Here is an 18,912-nt window from a genome sequence, read left to right on the forward strand (position 1 = left end):
ATCTACAAGGCATCGAGCTCCCACGAAAGTATCCTAGACTCGGCTCAACTCGTACAATGCCATCATCAAGTGGTACTTCTGGGGGTCTCTGTCTTGTTTTCAACCAGCTTTGCCTTCCCACTGATACACATTCGTTGGGGTCGATGATCAAGCGCTTGTCAAAGCTGGCCTCTAGTCCCGAGACAAGAATCCGACTTGCGGCTGACCTTGGCACCGACTTCCAGATCTGTGAACAACGGCTGCACGGAGGTCATTCGATGATTTTAGCCAGACAAATCAACAGAGGGCCGGAACCGATATGCGGCGACAGCTGACGAGTATCGTGCATCTGGCCATCTCATTTGCCCGGTCAGCGTCAGAGCAGCTAAGCAGGTACTGAATGTCGCAATGAATGTTTCGACGCGGACAGAGTCCCAAACCCTAAGCTACTGTTTTCGGGAGCCGTTAACTCGGCCCAAGGTCTGCCCAGACCAGTCTCATAAGCGGAGAGTCACTAGCGTCATCTTCTCGTGCGGTACAGGAAGCTTTCTCCGTCCGGTCTCGAGTGACTCATGAATTCATGACTACGGTGGCTGTGTGTGCGGCGGCCGGCTCTCAAATATGCCACACGAGAATGGTTCGACGAAACCAATGTGTGGAGCTTACCTGTGTTGCAAGTTGAAGCTGCGACGGTCAATCGGGTACGAGTCACGGGTGAGCCAACACTCCTCGAGCCATTACCACACCCGATGAGATTAACCTCTTACCGAAGTGCTGTTGATCACTTCCCCAGCTAATCTGACAGCATCTAACGCCAGGCACGCTGGGCGTAGCCCCGGTACTAACGTGCCTTAACCGCACGAGGCTGACCTTGCGCCTACAACGTCAAAGCTGCAACGCGTGCGGATTGGCTAGGGCGTTGCGACAAGGTCGAAGCAAGCTCCGCCTCTGTCATACTGCTAACGATTCATTCACCCCCAAAGCCCACATGCCGGCAACGGCAGAGCTGCGCAATGGCAGATACGAGTTTGCTGCAATGCCCAACAATCCGCCCACGGCAATGCGAGCACAGATCTTGACCTCACAGCTTCTGCATACCAGACACTGGGCCTGTCGTTTAAAGTCGATCATTTTGCGACAACAGACCGTGCGCGCGTGGCGCGCGTGGCGCCGTGCCGCTCCATGACTCTTCTATAAACGCGCTAGTTGAGGTGATCCACGGGACTGAGTGTGAGCTAGCTGTCTCACCATAGACACGAACACGACATCAATCGCCCGACCTGCGCAAGTGTACGACTCGCCTCTTGTGGACGATTTCACCTGCATCTGCTCCTCGCTCAACATGAGCGGTAGCCTGTATGCGTGTTGCAGGGTCCTATCTGCACCTTCGAGGGAAATTGCCAGGTTTGCCACTTACTTGCAACAAGTTTTACGGCAGAGGCCCAGGGTGAGAATTTGAGTAGGGATGTTAAGTATTCAAAAAAGGTGATAATGCGTCGCGGTGGTCCATGGAGTGTCTCAATCGCCTCTCGGAGCGGAGTGGCGTTTCTGGGTGTACAAAAGTGCATGGGTCATATCCGAAGTACATTCAAGCTCTGGGTGCTGCTGCTTTCAATCGTACCCAATGACACCTGGGCAGGTCTTAGAGTGGCAATCGGTCAAAAGCGCAGTACTCCGTACATCGTCTATGCTGTGATGTAGGCCAGTAGGGCTGAATGCACTTGCTCGGTTAACATGGAAGCGGTGAAAGGTGCTGCCGTGGACTGTAACATCACATACAGATACCAGGATCCTGGTTCTGTGCTGAAGTCAAAAATCTTCGATTCCTTCACCACACCGGCCTTTTGCGCGCGGCTGAAGCGCGAAGACTCAAAGGACCCCACGCCACTTCCCCGAGGATGGCCCCTGACCAATTGGCGTCATACCAAAGTATACTCAAATCGAAGGTGCCTCCGTTCGATGTTTTCACGAGCCCGCCACAATGCTTAGGTGAATCCCGTATTGATCCCATCCACCGGCCGTACAGACCGCCATGCGTATGATGAAATGCTGCACTCGACCGCTGAATCTCCAATCGAACGAAAAGGCCGAAATGGAATACTGAATGCCGTAGTCATCGACGAAAGCGGGCCAATTGTCCCTTTATCTGTGGCTCTATTCTCAGCATCTGCTTACATGAAGTCAGGGGTCGCTCGTCTAGGGCTTTGGCGACTGATGCCACTTCCAAGTTGGGCAACCCTTAGATTGCTTGCACGTTTGGGTCTATAACTTCACGTAACGGCAGTATACTTCAAAGTGGCGACACGACCCCTTCTATAATATGTCTCTGAATCTCTCTGTGGCTTCCAAGATGACGGAGCTGGCCCATCGAGCTACTGAATCGGGTAGTAGGCACAAGAACACTCAAACTGCCTTGCGCCGTCATCCAGACTCGTCATCTCACCCACCACTCAATAAGCTATGCCACTGGGACGGCCTCGTGCGCCAGGTACCGAAGCAGAGCGAGCAGAAGCGCGACGAGCCAAAGTCAGAAAGAATGTGCAGGCATTTCGTCGTCGTCAGAAGGAGAAGAAACTTGCCGATGCGGCAGCGCAAGCCACGAAGGTAGCCCAAGGACCAGGTGGACGAGTTGGATCAACAATTTGCCGAGAGGGCTATCTCGATGTCTCGTCGCGAAGTGACACACCAAGTGTCAGTGCGCGATCCAGTCCTGGGTTAGGCAACTCGACACTTTCGGCGTCCCCAGAATATGATTATGCAGATCCTGACTCGTGGATCTGGCGGTTTCCTCAGGACGTCTTGGGTGAACCCCAGTACCAAAACACCTTTACTCTAGCAGCACAGGACTCTGCAGAGTGGTGGCCAGAGCAGAGCAATGACAATACCTCTTCGACTGCCTCCTACGACCCCTTCCGTGCGTTTGCTGGTTGCGGATCGACGTGGTTTCATGTTGCTATGATGGAGGCTGTCGAACCAGGACTGAAGATCATCAATGATGCTTGCCTGGCATCCGCACTGACGATCATCAGCAGAGAACGAGAAAACAACAACCTGGGTGTCTCAGCGGCATTTATCCAGAGCCGTGCGCTGCGGCATCTTCGAGAATCTCTGCAGCGGTGGGCAGTAGAGCCTCGACGTTGTGTCCTATCAGCCTATCGCTAGCGGCGCTGAGCTGCGCGATGTCCGAGATCGTAGTCAGTCATTCCTGGGCCAACTTCTCTAGCCACCTCAATGGAGTTGGATGCTTGCTATCCTATCACGATCCGGCAACACTAAGCATGCAATCAGCTCGAGAGCTGTTCTATGGCTACAGATCTTTAGAAGCAGCTTTCGCATTCACTCACAGCAGAAGTCTGTTTTTGGCCGATCCGCGTTGGTATGATATGCCATGGAAGGACGAAGTAGCAATGTCCCGACATCCACTTCACCAAATGCTAGACATTGCTTTCAAGCTTCTACCAGAGCTGGTGGAATACCAAGGCTACCTCAGCCCTTCGAGAAAGAGCGCATCACCACCTGCGAAGTGGGCCACAAAGGAGACTCAGAGTCGCATACAGCATCTGCAGAAGGTTGAAGAGCAGCAATCGGCACGAGAACGGCTCCGGCGACTGCGAGCTATTGCCTCCGAGCTCGATCACTGGGAAGCAGACTTTCGAGTCCAGCAGCAACAACGTTACGGTGGCTTGCACCACAGACAGGAAGCCGAATGGGCGGGTCTATATGAATACTCATTTGGATTCACCTCTCTTCCCGCCGCGACAGCTTATACCATGTATGCAGCGATTCGCATCCGCTTGGCCGAAGCAATTTACACGTCACTGTGTATTTGCAACAAGGGCGACTCACTGCTGGGAATCATCAACAGCCGACCGCCCTTGTCCCGCAACGGCTCGGCCCCAAATGTAAACGTCCTGGCCGCAACACAATCTACTAGTGACGCAATGATGTTCCTGATGACAGCAGAGATTGCACCACCGCCACTGGCTTCATCGTCGTCATCGTCGTTTAGCAGTCCACAAACAGAAAAGATGGACGCCCTTCTACAGGGCCTTCGCTGGGCGCGACAGTCGCTACAGAGCTTGGAATTCTTTCATACCGGCAGTCTCAAGGACTGTGGCTGGGTGGCAACGTTATTTGCCTTTGATTCTGCGTGGTCTTTCGTCAACAATCGTAGAGAGTTGGACGGCCACGTTGATCTGAGTAGGGAACGGATCTGGTGTCAGGACACTGCAAGGAGATTTGAGGCGCTTCAGATCCCGCTATTTGGGTGGCGGTGAAATCTGTAGATTTGCGGCCCCAGAGTTCAAGTTGGCAATGTCACCACGATGCTGGAAGGGGTCTTCTCCAGCGAATGTTCAGGAATGCCCGTAGGAAGCAGACCTTGAAGCACAGCTGCTAGTCAGGTGCCAGAGGTTCTGACGCATGGCCCAGGACGTTAAATTGAGCCATACGTATCCCATGATTCAAGTGATCCGCTTGTTGAGTCCTTTACACCATCACTTGTCTGAGTAGAAGACCTGGAATGTACTTCTCACGATTCCCCGTCACGCATATGTCACGACCTTGGTCGCCGTGTGTGAACAGGCCATGCGCCCCGCAACTTGGGGTCTGCTTCACCTACTAATCGACGTTACCACGATCTTCCCCTGCGCTTTCCCAGTCTTCAACTTTGCCACTGCCTTGGGAGCATCCTCAAATGGGAAGGTCTCATCAACAACAATCCTGAGTTTGCCTGCGGCAAGCCAAGCTTCAATCTCCTTCACAATCTCTTCGTCTTGATACGCGAGGAGAAACTTCCAAGCACTCTTTGCTCCTCCTAGCCAGCGAGGTCGAGGCCAGCTTTGTGCCATGCTCCATAGCTCGCCCCACGTCTCGTCCATTGCAGCAATCAGAACAAATTGGCCACCATCCTTGATGAAGCCATCTGATTTTCGGTGCAAATGTATATCGTGTCCTATGATATCGATGACAAGATCAAACGGCTCCAGAGCTCCCTCACGAACAAGCCGGCTCAGCTCATTGCCAATATGGTCAATATTTTGCCAGTCCGGGACATGCATTGTAGCGTAGACTTACAGTTAGATAGGTCTATCCCACAAGCAACCCATTTCCAGATGATCAACGCGAGTATAATGATGCCGAGAAAGTACACCTGCAGCGTAATGAATGGTATACGAGATCCAACAGTGCATATGGATTCCTCCAGGCAACGAAGCCAAACGTCATCGGCTTCGCCTTGCACGACTCACCTATTGGTATGCTGGCCTGGATGTACGAGAAGCTCATCGTTTGGACAGATAATTACCCCTGGACGCCAACGGAGATCATCACTTGGACAATGCTGCACTACCTACCTGGTCCGACCACAGCAATGTATATGTACCGTGACAACGCACTACCTTTGGTGATGGGCACGTGGTGGAAGGAGAAGACCCAAGTGCCGTATGCAATCTCGGCGTTTCCCAAGGAACTGCAGATGACGCCACGCAGCTGGATAGAGGCGCAAGTGAATCTGAAGTTCTATCGTGAGCATTCCCGAGGTGGCCATTTCGCAATGTGGGAGACACCAGATGAGCTCATTGATGATATGTTGGAGTTGTATCGATATGTGTTGGGCGCATAGTGGTGGCAGGGTCGCTGTCGATTCGATTGTGACGGCCGTGCAGGTCCTCATACATTCGCAGTGGTATTCCAGGCTTTGTGGCAGGAGCCTGATTTACTTCACAGGAGGCCCCAGTTGCACCACAGCACCTAATGCCAGGATGCTGAACATGTGGCAGGCTGTTCGAGCATTAAATGGGCGTTTCGGCCCTTGTCCCCTGAGTCCTGAGAATTCAGATTACGGCGGGCTCTGAAGCACAGAGTGGTCTTGCAGATCGAGCCAGCAAGTTTGAGATGAGCCTCAATTGAGTGCTAAGTCGCTGGAACAATCCATCGTTAATTGTTCTACCAGGGAGGATGCTGTAGGAGTTCGCGGCGTCGCTGTTACAGCTAGAAAACGCTCATGTCTTGGCCGAACAGCTTGTGTGGATCAAGCAGCCCATGTCATGGCTGATTGAATTGTCGCTGACCGGCACGGGAAGACGTAAGTACAAGTACTTCTCATCTTTGCGTAGACTTATCCTTGAACTTAGATCTGATGACGACCGGACACCTCAGCTCATCGCAAGGTCACAGTGTCTATCCAAGCTTTCGTACTGGTCTCAGAAGTCAAGAAACAGCATACCTATTTTTGGTACACGATAGACTTTACCGACTTTGGGTACGGGTGGCGCTGACTCGGCGCTTGCCTCCCGAGGTCGAAATCGGCCATGTGAGCCGTCGACGTGCCGGAGGCCCGAGTTCCTGTCCTATGGTCCGGCTGATGGAGCGCATCGAAATCGCCAGCACACATGTGCGCGCTCAAATTATGTGCACGGCAAAAAGCTGTCGAGCACAGCAAGATGTGTGAGTGCCAGCAGCAGAGTTCGCGCTTGCGCAGGAACAAGTTCAAGGTTCGAGAATTTGAAGGGTCGCCTAAAATACTGTAATGATTAATCGGCCTGGGCTACTTTCTCTGGGAGTGAGCCATCGACTGCTACCTAGAACTTGCCGAAGGCGCAGGAGCAGACCTTGACAAACAATCAGGTGCCCGACAAGAAAAGAGAGGATCGATGACATTGTCGGTACTACAGTAACAAGCCGGAAGACTTCTGCGGCCTAGGAGACACACAGCCCCGCTACCAAACTCTGTTTGTCATCGGATCCAATCCTCTCCTGTTGACCTCAACGACAGGAATGCACAACAAATACAATGGCTGGTATGCGATGACAGCACCGTGAAGTCAAATGGCCGAAGAGGCCTATCGCTCGACTCAGACACCGATTGATCGGAGCCGTCAAGACGCGTTCCCTCGCGGCGGCAAAGTGGCATGTCGTTGTCGGCCGGACACGAGGGAGGGGCAGACAAGTCGGGTCACTACTTCGTACGCGCCTCAGAATGATACTGCGCGCTCTCAGAGCTCAGGCCTCCTTCCAGAGACACTGGGTTATAAAGGGCGTCAAGAGTCTTGGTCCGGCCTGTATACGAGGAGACCTTAGCCCTCTGAGGCCTAGAAGCGCCCCCAGAGTCGTCGCCATGTGACTGTTCCAGCAGCACTGCAGCAGCAAACGAGGAAAAGAAAAGGCAACGCCTGCGGATACTTTTGCTCGAGACCAAATCCCCATGCTAGGATTGGCTCCGCGATGGTTTCCCCTGGCTGCACCTTCCCACTTTTAAATTTAGCTTCCCCAGCCAAGAGGCCGGGCGCAGGTCAAACAGCACGACGCCACGCCACTGGTTGTTCCCTTTTCCCATCATTTCGCTTGCTTCCGCGCCTTTTACGAACGAAATAGTAATGGGATAATGGCAGACACTCCGTCCAGGTTGGAAACACGCCAGCTCTTTGCTGTGTTCCCAAGCGTTCCACCATGAGGGGTGCAGCACAACCTCGTACGACGTGTCACAGCTGCGGTAGATCCGGAGAGATCTGTATTCTCCTACTGCTCAATCATCAACAAGACAACAAATCAATTGAGCATTCGTGCCCAGGCCAGAGGAAATGTTCTGGCCTTGTCCGCTCCACTCCGCAAGCTGAGCTGTTACGGTAATCCTAATCCAGCTTTTGCACTCGCTGCCATAGCTGTTCCCGAGACTCTACCACGCCCCCTGCTAGCTCAACCCGTCCATAACTCAATCTGTTTGAGCTCACCTGATTCGTTTGACTCCATCCACCAGCCTGTTTGCCCATATCACCGCCCCATCAAGTAAGATTTGTCGGCTTGCTCCACCGGGTCCTTCGACTGCGGCTCCTGGTCGCCTTCTTCCTCAGCTTTAGCAGGTCATATTTCCTCGTGTCCTGCCTTCCGGTACTCGTTCTTCCCAAAAATACCTTCCGTTCGACACTCATTCGTTTCGTGTCTGTTCATATACTTCTGAGGAATCATCCCTCATCCTTTTCGGCGCGTTCGTTTTTTCCTTACACCACACTCGCTTGAACATACTGTTTATATACATTAACACGCCGCCAACATGGTCTTCACACGGTTGGTGGGAGCCGTGTCACTCCTAACCTTTGCTCTTAATGCTTTCGCCGCGCCACATGCGGTGCAATTCACCAAACGTGCCGACACTGTCAAGTTCGAGGTCGACCTCACGTGGGAGGATGTCAACCCCGCCGGCGGCGCAACGAAGAAGGGTATCTTGATCAACGGGACATCACCGGGTCCGGCCTTGAAACTCAATCTCGGGGACAGCGTTGAGTTCTTGGTTCACAACAACATGGATGAGCCAACGACCATCCACTTCCACGGGATCTCGCAAGCAAAGACGCCATGGTCAGACGGTGTTCCAGGTCTCTCGCAAAAGGCCATCCAACCTGGCGACTCATTTCTTTATCAATGGGAGGCAGACGAGGCTGGCACATATTGGTACCATGCTCATTACCGCTCTCAGATCATCGACGGCTGCTTCGGAGCTATCGTTATCAAGAACAGCAAGGACGCTCCGCGCCCATGGTCCTTTATCAGCAACGACACTGAAGTCCAGAAGCAGCTGACTGCGGCTGATGATTCATTGCAACCAGTCTTCGTCAGCGACTACGTTGACATGACATCTGCCGAGCTTCACGCCACTGAGGAAAAAGGCAACCTCGACATTGCCTGCGTCGATGCCATTCTGATTAACGGCAAGGGCTCAAGGATCTGCAAGACCCAGGACGAGATCAACGCTTTGACAAGCCCTCGCTACGCCAACCTTCTTTCCAGTGTCCCTTCAGGACAGCTTACGGGCAAAGGCTGCTTGCCTCCTCTTCCCCAGACGCAAGGCGCCAACTTCACCTTCGACGTCAGCGCAATTCCCAGCAGCGTTTACTTTGACTGCACAGCATCCGAAGGCAACCAGACCAAGATCGAGGTCGACGCCTCTAAGGGATGGGCCGCAATTACATTCATCGGTTCCGCTGGCATTGAACTCTTCAAGTACACCATTGACGGTCACAAATTCTGGGTCTATGCTATTGATGGTCAATATGTTGTTCCTCAGCTTGTTGACACCGTCGTCCTCAACAATGGCGACCGTCAGACTGTCATGATCAAGCTTGATCAGCCAGCTGCTGACTACACCATCCGTGTCACCAACCAGGGTCTCAACCAGATCATCTCCGGCTACGCCACACTCAGCTATAAGGGTGCCGTGTCGGCCGCTGGTCAAGGCGACTCGCTCGCGATCATGGACTACGCAGGTACCAACAAGACGCTGCCATTGATGTTCGCACCTCCCAAGGCCGTCCCTTTCCCTCCTCGCAATATGTCCCAGACTGTTGACCAGACATTCATCTTCACGACAAAGAAGATGTTGAACCCTTACACCTGGACCCTGACTGGCTCGGAGACGTTCAACGTCACCCGTGAAGATTCCACGCCTCTCCTGTTCGAACAACCATCTGCTATTCCCGAGGATCAGGTTATCATCCGCACACAGATGGTCAATGGATCGACTTGATCATCAAGATCCAAGGACCTCTCGCTCAGCCGCATCCTTTCCACAAGCACGCCAACAAGGCGTACCTTATTGGACAGGGCGTCGGTGATTTCCCATGGTCTTCCATCGCTGAGGCTCAGGCTTCTGGCGCTCTGCCTCCTACTGCTATCAACACGAAGGCTGCTCCTCGTAAGTTTCAACCATGCTTGCTGCGATCCTTGCATCTCGCTAACATAATCCAGTCCGTGACGGCTTCACATCTCCACCTGCCGAGGGCAACTCCACCTGGATCGCCGTCCGCTACCACGTCGAGGCTCCCGGTGCCTTCCTCTTCCACTGCCACGTTCAGACCCACATGAACGGCGGTATGGCCTTCGCTATCCTCGACGGTGTCGACAAGTGGCCCGAGGTTCCCGAGGTCTACTTGAACGGCACCGGTATCGCCAGCAAGCTGCAGAAGAAGGGCAAGACCCACCCTAGCTCGTAAATTTAAGAAACCCTGATTTGCTGTTTTCGGAGCTACTTGGGCACATTGTTTGCATGGCATATGGTTGATCATTGATCTTGGACATTATCGGAAATACTTTGCACGAAACGATGCAAACCTTTCTTGTTGATATATTTGGGGACTGGATTGTTAGTACGCAGAGCAAGCGTTAATGCCGTCGATTGCGGAGTTTCTTATTTGGTTTGGGGGATGGTCTGGAGCGGACAGGTGAAAGATACCCAAGGAGAAGGAGAGGAAGTGATGCCGGCGGTGGCAATCGGAGTCGGAGAACTGTACATGGTACAAGATGAGTGTGACTCGTCACAGAAGACGTCTCGACTCAGGCAAAAAGCACGAGGAAGCAGAAGCGCAGGACCAACGCCTGAAATGGCGCTTAATCTATGCTAAAGAGGAATAAAACTACCACATCTACGAATGATTTCAATCACAGATGAGCGACTTCCTAAACGCTTCTGTGTTCTTCGTGGCAGCAACTACCCTAGGTACCCATCGCGACTGCCTCATGTTCCCTCCTGCCGCTGCTAGAGTAGTTCAGGACAACTCACAGACGCCTTTCCTGCGCGACTGCCTTGCATTGCACCACCTCACTGTGCCATCACGCCTACGAAGCTATCGCTATCCGGTGCCATCGCTATCGTACCACAGCTACTTAGGTACTCGACAACGCATCAGCCTTACCACGACCACGAAGCTCAAAGTTCAGAGCTCGAAGCCTAACTCAATTGACAACACGGAAGCAATTTTACCCCAGTCTAAGCACTGATACCCACTTCCCACGTTCCTGGCCGTGCGTCAACAGCACAACGCCTTATTTCGGGCGTCAAATAGCGCCTTCTGTCGATCAAGAGTTTTCTTAATTTCGTCTGAAGCACGCCAGCGTTCCTTCTTACTTGCCAAGCTGCCACTAATATAGGCGCGGCGTGCTTGCCTTTGCTTGTGGCCGATCTGTCGATGAGGTCCACTGGTGATGATGGGTGAGGTGGCGATGTCACCCTCCTTTCGTTTGAGATTCCTTGACGCTGTTGATCGCTGGCACAGGACTGCCAGTGGCAGTGGCAGTGGCAGTGCCGGTGAAGGTGAAGGTGTTGTAGAGCACGGCACCAACGGAGAGCTACGTCGTCGCTCTATCACATTTCGAGATGGGAAGCAGACTGCTTGTGATCATCGATCAGCCTGAAATCACGATTACATCGACGCGCAAAGTCTGCCCCGAGTGCCTACAGTATCGATCACCCAGCGCCTGTGCGTCAACCCGGAGTAACAGCATTATTGCGACGTCGTCTTCCGCTCTAAGCACTGTCAACGGGAATGAATGCGTCTCCTCTACTGCTGCCACCTTCATGTTGTTTGCCCAGCACTTCCAGAATGCCGCCGTCGCCTTAGCCCAGTACGACAGTTCAGACTGGGCTATAGCGAGTCAATGCCACCATCGATTGAGATCAAGCGCATATCAGCATATCCTTAGCACGATCGTATCAACAACTCGTCAAGAAGTCTAGAACCCACGCCTCACGCTCTCCCGACCCGTGACTGCATCAGCCACTTCGTGATGCTCATATTGCGGCAAGCGTATAGTCATCTGTGCCACTCAACGGATCACGATGCACATAGTAAACAAACCCTAGAATTCTGTAACAGACGTCAAGCCGTTGGCGGATTTTAATTCCCCAATCGAAAGAAATAATCTCCACTTGAGACATTTAAGGATGCCCTTAGTGTGATGGGCGGTTGCCGCTGCTTTTACAGTACGATTTTTCGCGAAATTGCGCTGGGAGGGGTCATACTAGTCCCAAGAAAGTACTGGGTATGCTTCTCGGTGAGTACTGCTGGAGCAACGTGATGGCGATGTCGTCGGCGATACTCAATATATCATGTAGCTTGGCGGAGAACAGGCCTACGTCGAAGTGGATTGTAGAGATGATCTACTGTAGGCTGGACGATGTAGGAGGACGCACCGCACTGCCATGTGCACGAGCATGTCCGCTCCGCTCTGACGAGCGCAAGCAAGGAGTGGGTAAAGCGTATGAGTGTCCAAGGAAGCAAGGAGTAAGCAGACGTTCCGCTCCGCTGGGCAGAGCTTGTGTGCACGGTCGTCAGGACTTGGTGGTCCAGTAGACTTGGATGGCAGGTGTCGCAGGAGAGGGGCGAGGGGCATTGAGTAGGTAGGTTGTACCTCAATGCTGGGGATCGTGGCTCGTTTCCGATCATTATGAAGCTATCTGATACTAACTGCAAAGCGAGCGCTGGCTCGAAGCTGAGTGTGTTCGTAGTGGGATTTCGAAAGCCAGATCTCTAGGAGCATGAGGCGAAGGCCAGAGCCATCCTTTCATACTGCAGCGATCCTGCGCAGAGCATGACCAGCTCGACCGCGGCCCCTTCCCTGTGCTTGAAGTCGCCTTTCGTAATGAAGAACCAACAATTTCCTCAAGCAGCAACCTCGATCTGCTGACCTCCCTCAAGATCGTCCCTCTCCTCCGCAAGCACAGCGTACTGCTTCCCATCCTCGCCAGACTCTACCCTCCACACGCCCGTCGGTTTCGGTGCACTGCTGTGCTGCTTGCAGCAAGGACATCCTCTCAGCGTCTCGTACAGATCTCCAAGTTCTTCATCCTTGCTTCCCTTCTCCATCGCTTGGCGTAAGAGATCCTCGCCCAAGGCGGGTGGTGAAGGAGGCTCAGGACGGTCCTCGATATCTTCATCCGACCAGTCCTCCTCGAGAGCAGGAACCTCTTCTGCTGGTGGCGAGGGTACTCTTCGTGGCTGGCGAGCAGATGCAGATTGGAAGCGTTGGAGGCCTAGACCTGCGTCTTCGTCCTCGTCTTCGTAGGGGTCTTGTGGTGGAATGTCCTCGAGTTTTGTGTTGTTGCGGACGGCGGACTGGCGAGCTAGGGCTTCAGCGGGTGCTAGCACTTCAGCGGCGTCCGCGTCGTCGTCGTAGTCATCGCTTGAGGTTGACTCTTCGTCCGAGTAGCCCTTGGGTATGCGTTTGGCTGGTGGAGGCGACTTTTTGCGCTCACTACTGTTCGAGGTGCCGTTGGCGTGGTAGTCCGAAGGTCGGAAGTTGGCTGAGTTGCCGAAAGAGATGCGCCGCTCTTTCTGCGGCTGTTCAGAGCGCGCAAGACTGCCCGTTTCTGCCACAGTGACGCCAGCACCACCTCCAACGCCGGCTTTGGCTTTATCCTGAGCGGCGATCTCGCTGTCGGCGGCGGCAGGCTTGTCGTCGGGTTTCGACAAGTCGACCTCGTCTTTGGCGGACTGGTTCTCGATCTCTACAATGCGGACTAGCATGTTGTCGAGAGCGAAGGCGTGTCCAAGGACCATCCTCAAATTCCTATCTGGACGATTGGCCGATAGGTGGAGCTTACATCGAGCGGAGTGAGCGAGAGCATATGTCATCTTTGGATTGGGCTTCTCGGATACTGCTCCGTATATTTGCGCCTTCATCTGAGGACATGGTGGATAGGCCGGCATCTTGTCAATGGGATGCAAAGTTGGGGAACTGTTCGCTTGTTGAGGCGAGTGCCAGAGTTTAGTGGCACGCGATGAGTTGGTTTAATTGTACTTCTCAGGCCACTTGTGAAATCAAGCGCCTTACGACCGCTCGAGAAGCGTAACCTAGTGGGAAGTTGTACAAAGGGTTGCCAGCGATCTTTCCAGTCGCCACCCGAAGCAGAAAAAACGGAAAGGCGGTTCTCAGAAGGTCGTCGAATTCACCTTTGTTTTCCCCGCCTTGTCCGGTACTTGTTGCCGGCCTGAAGCCACGGCGGCTTATGTGATGCTTTCTTCGAGGCTGGATGTCAATCACGATGGTATCACAACGTGAGCACCACGCGAAAGTTCAAGTGATAGGAGGACGTGCCTGTACGCGGTAAGAAACCTCAGGCTGAAGTCAGACTGATATGAAGGGCAGTTATATTTTCCAAGCCGACGGGATCTGGTGGGGAGAGGTTGGTAATCAACGTCTCCACCTGATAGACATCCCCAAACTTTGAGGAACGTGACGTGCTGGAAGTGACAAAGGCCGCCCACGACAAAGGTCTAGAATATCGCTGTCTGGGATGGATGCCTTGTTGCTTACATTTTGACCAGCGAAATCACATGACGAATTGCCCGTTGCAGTGCAGAGAGGACGAAGGTAGTTCCGTATATAGTCATTGCGTACGAAGCACTACAGAAATTGAGACTTGTACAAGACGAACCAGATCTTCAAACCACGATGCAGACTAATCAAAAAGAACCTGTGGGGAAGAAGGCTGCCACATGCTCACTCGAGCTCACACGCTCACACGAATCACAGACTCCCATCTCTTGTCCCCAAACACTCATCCGGCACAGGCGCGTGCCTTGCAGACGGTCGTGTCGATGCGCCATGAAAGCGCGACGCTGGTGAGTCGCGACATCTCGCGTAGTGGTCCCCTTCGGAACCGTCATATCCTGTCCCCAGTCAACGCGAGAGGCAGCGCCATCCCCTCTCTCTGGGCACGTTGACTAATCCACTGCTACTTCCGCGGGGTGCTGAACATGTGTTCGATTGGGGACCCCTTCACCATGTTGCGTGAATCTTGGCAACCACGCTTTGGCAAGCAGAACCGGTCTCATGAGCCCGTATGAATCCCTCAGAGCTGGACGCGAAGCTACTGGCTATCGCCCCGCTTTCGAATGGGCTCAGCTAAGCGCCGGAGACGCTGCGATTCTTGCGACGGCGAGTGCTCTGGGCAGGAGTCTTGTTCATTTCTTTGGGCGATGGCGTTGCAACAGCTGCAAACTCATCTTCGACAGTGGTTGGTGCCTGGATTTGTTTGGACACACTGCGGGGCGCACCACGACGACCCTTCTTCGTCCCGAATCCGACACCAGCCAGGAAGCAGGATCGCATTGCTGCGCCGATGTAGACGAACAAGAAGCTGCCGTACTGCATGGCGTTCCATGACATGACGTCGTAGTACTGACCAAGTCCAAGTTGAGAGTTGGCGAGCAAGTGACCGAAGTCTGCGACCAGCAGGATTGCGAGCACAGATTTCCAGACTTTGAGATCATTGGTGGCCCGGAGGACGAAGAACTCGTTGAGAGCGAATGCCAAGTACAAGTTGGCAAGCTGGCGAAGGGCGATGTTGGTAGCGATAGGGAGGCCCAGGATCTTGGACGGAGTGGTCTCCGCGTGGGTCATGACGAGATAATCATGGCCAAAGAAAGCAGCAGCCACAGCGCCGAACAAGGTGACGACAGGCTCAATCCAGAGGAAGAAGATCTTGTAGTACGCTGGGATAGCCATGATGCGAGGTATGACGCGTTTGCTTGTTGAAGCGATGTCGCACGCGACCTAAGAAGCTGTTGGTTGGGCTGGGTTATGATGTTGAAGCAAGAGCTGAAGCTGGAGTCTGCGCTTCCAACGGTCCTAAGTAGAGGCTCGAATTGCGCGTATAGAGGTAATGCGACGCAATGCGACAAGTTCAGGGTTATGTTTGTGAAGCAAGAAGAACGGTGGAGAGAGTGCGGAGGAGCAGAGGACGAGCAACGACATGGGCTTTCCACTCTCGCATTCAAGTTTGTTTTGAAAATCCCAGGCGCCATACCTAGACGGGATAGGGCCCAGCTGACATCTTCGGCGGCAGCATCAATTTTGTTAGGCGCGTCGAGCTGACTCCTTGAGCCATCCTCGAGAGGCTCGAGAGAGGTGGTTCCGTCATGGCGGCGAGTCTAGAGACTACGTTGCTGTACCTCTATCGGAGCCTCTTGGATGCGTCTAGGCGGAATTCATGACGCTGTGAGCAAATAATAGATCGTTTGGTGTTTCAAGTACAACGGACATTTATCTGCAGATTAGATCTGTAAAGCCGGGAGCAGACCCCTGTAAACAGACCGAACAGCAGCGAAACGGTACCGGTGGAGCTGGCACTCGGGAAACAATCGCAGGGGTCAAGCTCGGAATTTGTTGATTCGGGTCAGGGTATCGACGACAAACTTCTCCTTCGAGTACCAACAGTCGTTGCAGCTTTGAAGATTTTGCAAGTGTCAGTGGCAGTTGGGTGGTGTGATGAAGTTTCCTCTGTCTTGTCACTCTTTTGCTCGAGCTCACTCTATACCGATTCCTTCACCGTATACCTTTCTTTTGCAGGGCCAGTAGCGCCTGCCTCTTCGTCTTCAACTTCATCAAGGCTTTCCCACGACAAGCCAACGACGGGACAATACTATCTGGTGCAACACGAGCTCGCAGTCCACAGCACCTATGTTATGATTTGAGCCGTTGCGGAGTCGACAGCCCCTGTGTCTTGTGTCGCCTCCTTGTACAACATGTCGAACCTATATCAATCAGAACTGGCGGTGGGACTGGCGCCGAGTCGACGAACTTCTCTGCGTTTCGCCCAACGTCCTCGTACTTCCTATGCCAGCTTCGATGCGACAGCGGTGCAGACATTGCCTCGATCCAGAACATCTCGGTGGTCGCTGAATCCAATGACCATGAGCAATGATCTACTGGACTGGAGGACATTCAACACAAATCAAGAAGAGGAAGAATGCGCAATTGCTTCTCCATCATATCCGTTCACTGCACAGCGAACTATAGAGGAAGTGCAAAGGCCCTCTACTTCACTACAAGTTCCGTCGCACCAACGACGGCCCTCACAACTTTCTCAGTCACTAAAGAATGGTATCTCAGAACTCAAGTCGCTGGGTCGTAGAATGTCCTTGACCATTCGCGGCAAGGCCGGGCGACCAAACAGCGATGCCGCCGAGGCTTGTCGACCTTCACAGCTGCTTCCAATCCGTTCAGAGGAGAGGATGATGGACTTTTCGGAGGCCGTCTCATCTCGACCTCGAAACCGATGGAACCACTTCCGCACTCCCAGCACTCGGCGAAGGCCCTCGCTACCTCTTCTCAGTTCAATGCAGCTACAACCGTGGCCAGTGGAAGACAACATTTTTGAGCCAATGATGCCGCCACGCAGTCGAGGTCAACCGATCTTATCTGATCTGGTGTACGGAGGTGCAGGAGCTCGAGCTTCGGCGGCTGCTCAGAACCAGCTGTATCAAGCACATCGGGCGACACCGCTGCCACCATACTCGCCACCAAAGCCAGAGAGTCTGCACGACTCCGAAAGTGGCATCGGAATCGGCCTAGAAGAGCTCTCTCGACGTCCTTCAGCTGTAGATCGATCTCAGCCGGTCGCACGAGATCCAATCGATGTCCTGGCTCCGGAGCTGGTCGAGAGCATCTTCTCTCACCTGGACCTCAATTCTTTGCTCAGCGCTAGCCTTGTAACAAAGCGCTGGCTGCACTTTGCATCTTCACACGCAGTCTGGCGCAATGTGTTTGTTCGAGATTTTGGCCCCAAGCAACCCATGCCAACCTGGGAGGGCCAAGTGAGGCATATTGCCGGCATGGGCAAGAGCCTGCCTGGTCAGGACTACATTCGACTATATCAGGTCCGCCGTCAAATCGACAGAAGATGGGATGAAGGTCAGGCTGCCGCGATCTACCTCAACGGTCACCGAGATAGCGTCTATTGTGTGCAGTTCGACGAGAACAAGATCATCACAGGATCCCGAGATCAGACGGTACGGGTCTGGGACGCTCGCACTTATCAATGCTTACGCAAACTCGGTCCGCCCCATACTCATCGTTCTAAAATCCCAGTAGCCCGCGAACCCGTCAACCCTGAAGGGATCCAGCCTTTCTGCTCGGTAGAGATCACGACTCCCGAACCGGCGGGAGATGTTCTTGAGGCATGGCATGAAGCTCGGTGCTATGCTTACAGTACGACAATGAGATCCTGGTTACAGGCTCTTCCGACCATACCTGTTTGGTCTGGGACATGAAGGACAATTATCGACCAATCTTTCGTCTCGTTGGTCACCAGCTGGGCGTGCTCGATGTTTGCATTGACAAGCGATTCATCATTACTTGTTCGAAAGACGCGACGATCAAACTTTGGGACCGTTATGATGGGCAGCTGCTGAAAACTTTACACGGGCATCGGGGTCCCGTGAATGCAGTGCAAGTCCGTGGCAATCTGCTAGCCAGCGCAAGTGGCGACGGTATGGCGAAGCTGTGGCGGCTCGAGGACGGGATGTGCATCAAGGAGTTCCAATCCAAGGACCGGGGTTTGGCGTGTGTTGAATTCTCGGAAGACGGGCGAACGATCTTCGCCGGCGGTAACGACAAAGTGATATATGAGTACGATACTATCACGGGTCAACGTGTACGGGAGTTGAAAGGCCATGACGAGCTTGTGCGATCTCTGCATCTGGACTCGGCAAACTCGCGCATAATCAGCGGTAGCTATGACCAGTCCATCAAGATTTGGGATGTCAAGAAGGGCGAGTCTGTGGAAGATGGTGGTCTAAAACTCACATTTGGGAAGTGGACTTCGAGCTGGATGCTCTCGGCAAAAAGCAACTATCGCAAAATCATCTGCACTAGTCAGGACGGACGGGTAGTCATTATCGACTTTGGCTATGGCATAGAAGGCGTCGAACTGGTGGAAACCTAAGGTATTGGATATTTGAGGATATTTCACGGCAGCATTTATATACGGACAGGGGAGATAGCATCATTTGTAGGCATCCGACTTAGCTTGGCGTTGGTAGTGGTTCTCAAGACAGGAATGAGCGATCATGCAAGGCTTGGAGGCCTTCTGAGATAAGTCAGAAATGGTATAGATATACAAGAGCAGTCGAGGCTGGTGTAACACTACTGCGACAAAGAGGTGCGTTCGACGACGCGCTCAGGCTGCAATGCTATAGGAAATGGGATTGGTACATTATTGTGGTTACGTCACTATGCACTATTTGTTTTCTTACTGCCTACCAAGGAAGCTTACCCGGGCAGCTGACTGCACTGCTCGAGCCCTTAACAGATCGCACCGTACAGTCACCGAGGCAAATTGAGTGCTTGCAGGACCTGTCATGTGTCTGCTGCACATGT

At 53.2% G+C, this 18,912-nt stretch overlaps 6 protein-coding genes across 6 annotated transcripts; 4 read left to right on the top strand and 2 right to left on the bottom strand.

The window, feature by feature from the left end:
- Positions 1 to 2,439: 2,439 nt before the first annotated feature.
- Positions 2,440 to 3,141, top strand: AB675_6251 (uncharacterized protein; the record flags this gene model as incomplete). Its single annotated transcript, XM_018146530.1, has 1 exon — positions 2,440 to 3,141. The coding sequence occupies one exon, from the start codon at positions 2,440 to 2,442 to the stop codon at positions 3,139 to 3,141; it is 702 nt and encodes a 233-aa protein (XP_018004117.1).
- A 245-nt stretch (positions 3,142 to 3,386) lies between these two features.
- On the top strand, positions 3,387 to 4,256 carry AB675_6252 (uncharacterized protein; the record flags this gene model as incomplete). Its single annotated transcript, XM_018146531.1, has 1 exon — positions 3,387 to 4,256. One exon carries the CDS (start codon positions 3,387 to 3,389, stop codon positions 4,254 to 4,256), a length of 870 nt encoding a protein of 289 aa, XP_018003666.1.
- A 3,773-nt stretch (positions 4,257 to 8,029) lies between these two features.
- AB675_6254 (Laccase-1) lies at positions 8,030 to 9,965 on the top strand (the record flags this gene model as incomplete). Its single annotated transcript, XM_018146532.1, has 3 exons — positions 8,030 to 9,481; positions 9,529 to 9,667; positions 9,721 to 9,965. The coding sequence occupies 3 exons, from the start codon at positions 8,030 to 8,032 to the stop codon at positions 9,963 to 9,965; spliced, it is 1,836 nt and encodes a 611-aa protein (XP_018004057.1).
- A 2,445-nt stretch (positions 9,966 to 12,410) lies between these two features.
- AB675_6255 (uncharacterized protein) lies at positions 12,411 to 13,457 on the bottom strand (the record flags this gene model as incomplete). The annotated part of the gene is made up of 1 exon (XM_018146533.1): positions 12,411 to 13,457. The coding sequence occupies one exon, from the start codon at positions 13,455 to 13,457 to the stop codon at positions 12,411 to 12,413; it is 1,047 nt and encodes a 348-aa protein (XP_018003897.1).
- A 1,198-nt stretch (positions 13,458 to 14,655) lies between these two features.
- AB675_6256 (uncharacterized protein) lies at positions 14,656 to 15,258 on the bottom strand (the record flags this gene model as incomplete). Its single annotated transcript, XM_018146534.1, has 1 exon — positions 14,656 to 15,258. The coding sequence occupies one exon, from the start codon at positions 15,256 to 15,258 to the stop codon at positions 14,656 to 14,658; it is 603 nt and encodes a 200-aa protein (XP_018003927.1).
- Positions 15,259 to 16,277: 1,019 nt separating this feature from the next.
- AB675_6257 (Beta-TrCP) lies at positions 16,278 to 18,478 on the top strand (the record flags this gene model as incomplete). The annotated part of the gene is made up of 2 exons (XM_018146535.1): positions 16,278 to 17,702; positions 17,756 to 18,478. The coding sequence occupies 2 exons, from the start codon at positions 16,278 to 16,280 to the stop codon at positions 18,476 to 18,478; spliced, it is 2,148 nt and encodes a 715-aa protein (XP_018003722.1).
- Between the last annotated feature and the right edge of the window lie 434 nt (positions 18,479 to 18,912).

This window comes from Cyphellophora attinorum (genome assembly GCF_001299255.1).
Source record: "Cyphellophora attinorum strain CBS 131958 chromosome Unknown Contig4, whole genome shotgun sequence".
NCBI classification, from domain to species: domain Eukaryota; kingdom Fungi; phylum Ascomycota; class Eurotiomycetes; order Chaetothyriales; family Cyphellophoraceae; genus Cyphellophora; species Cyphellophora attinorum.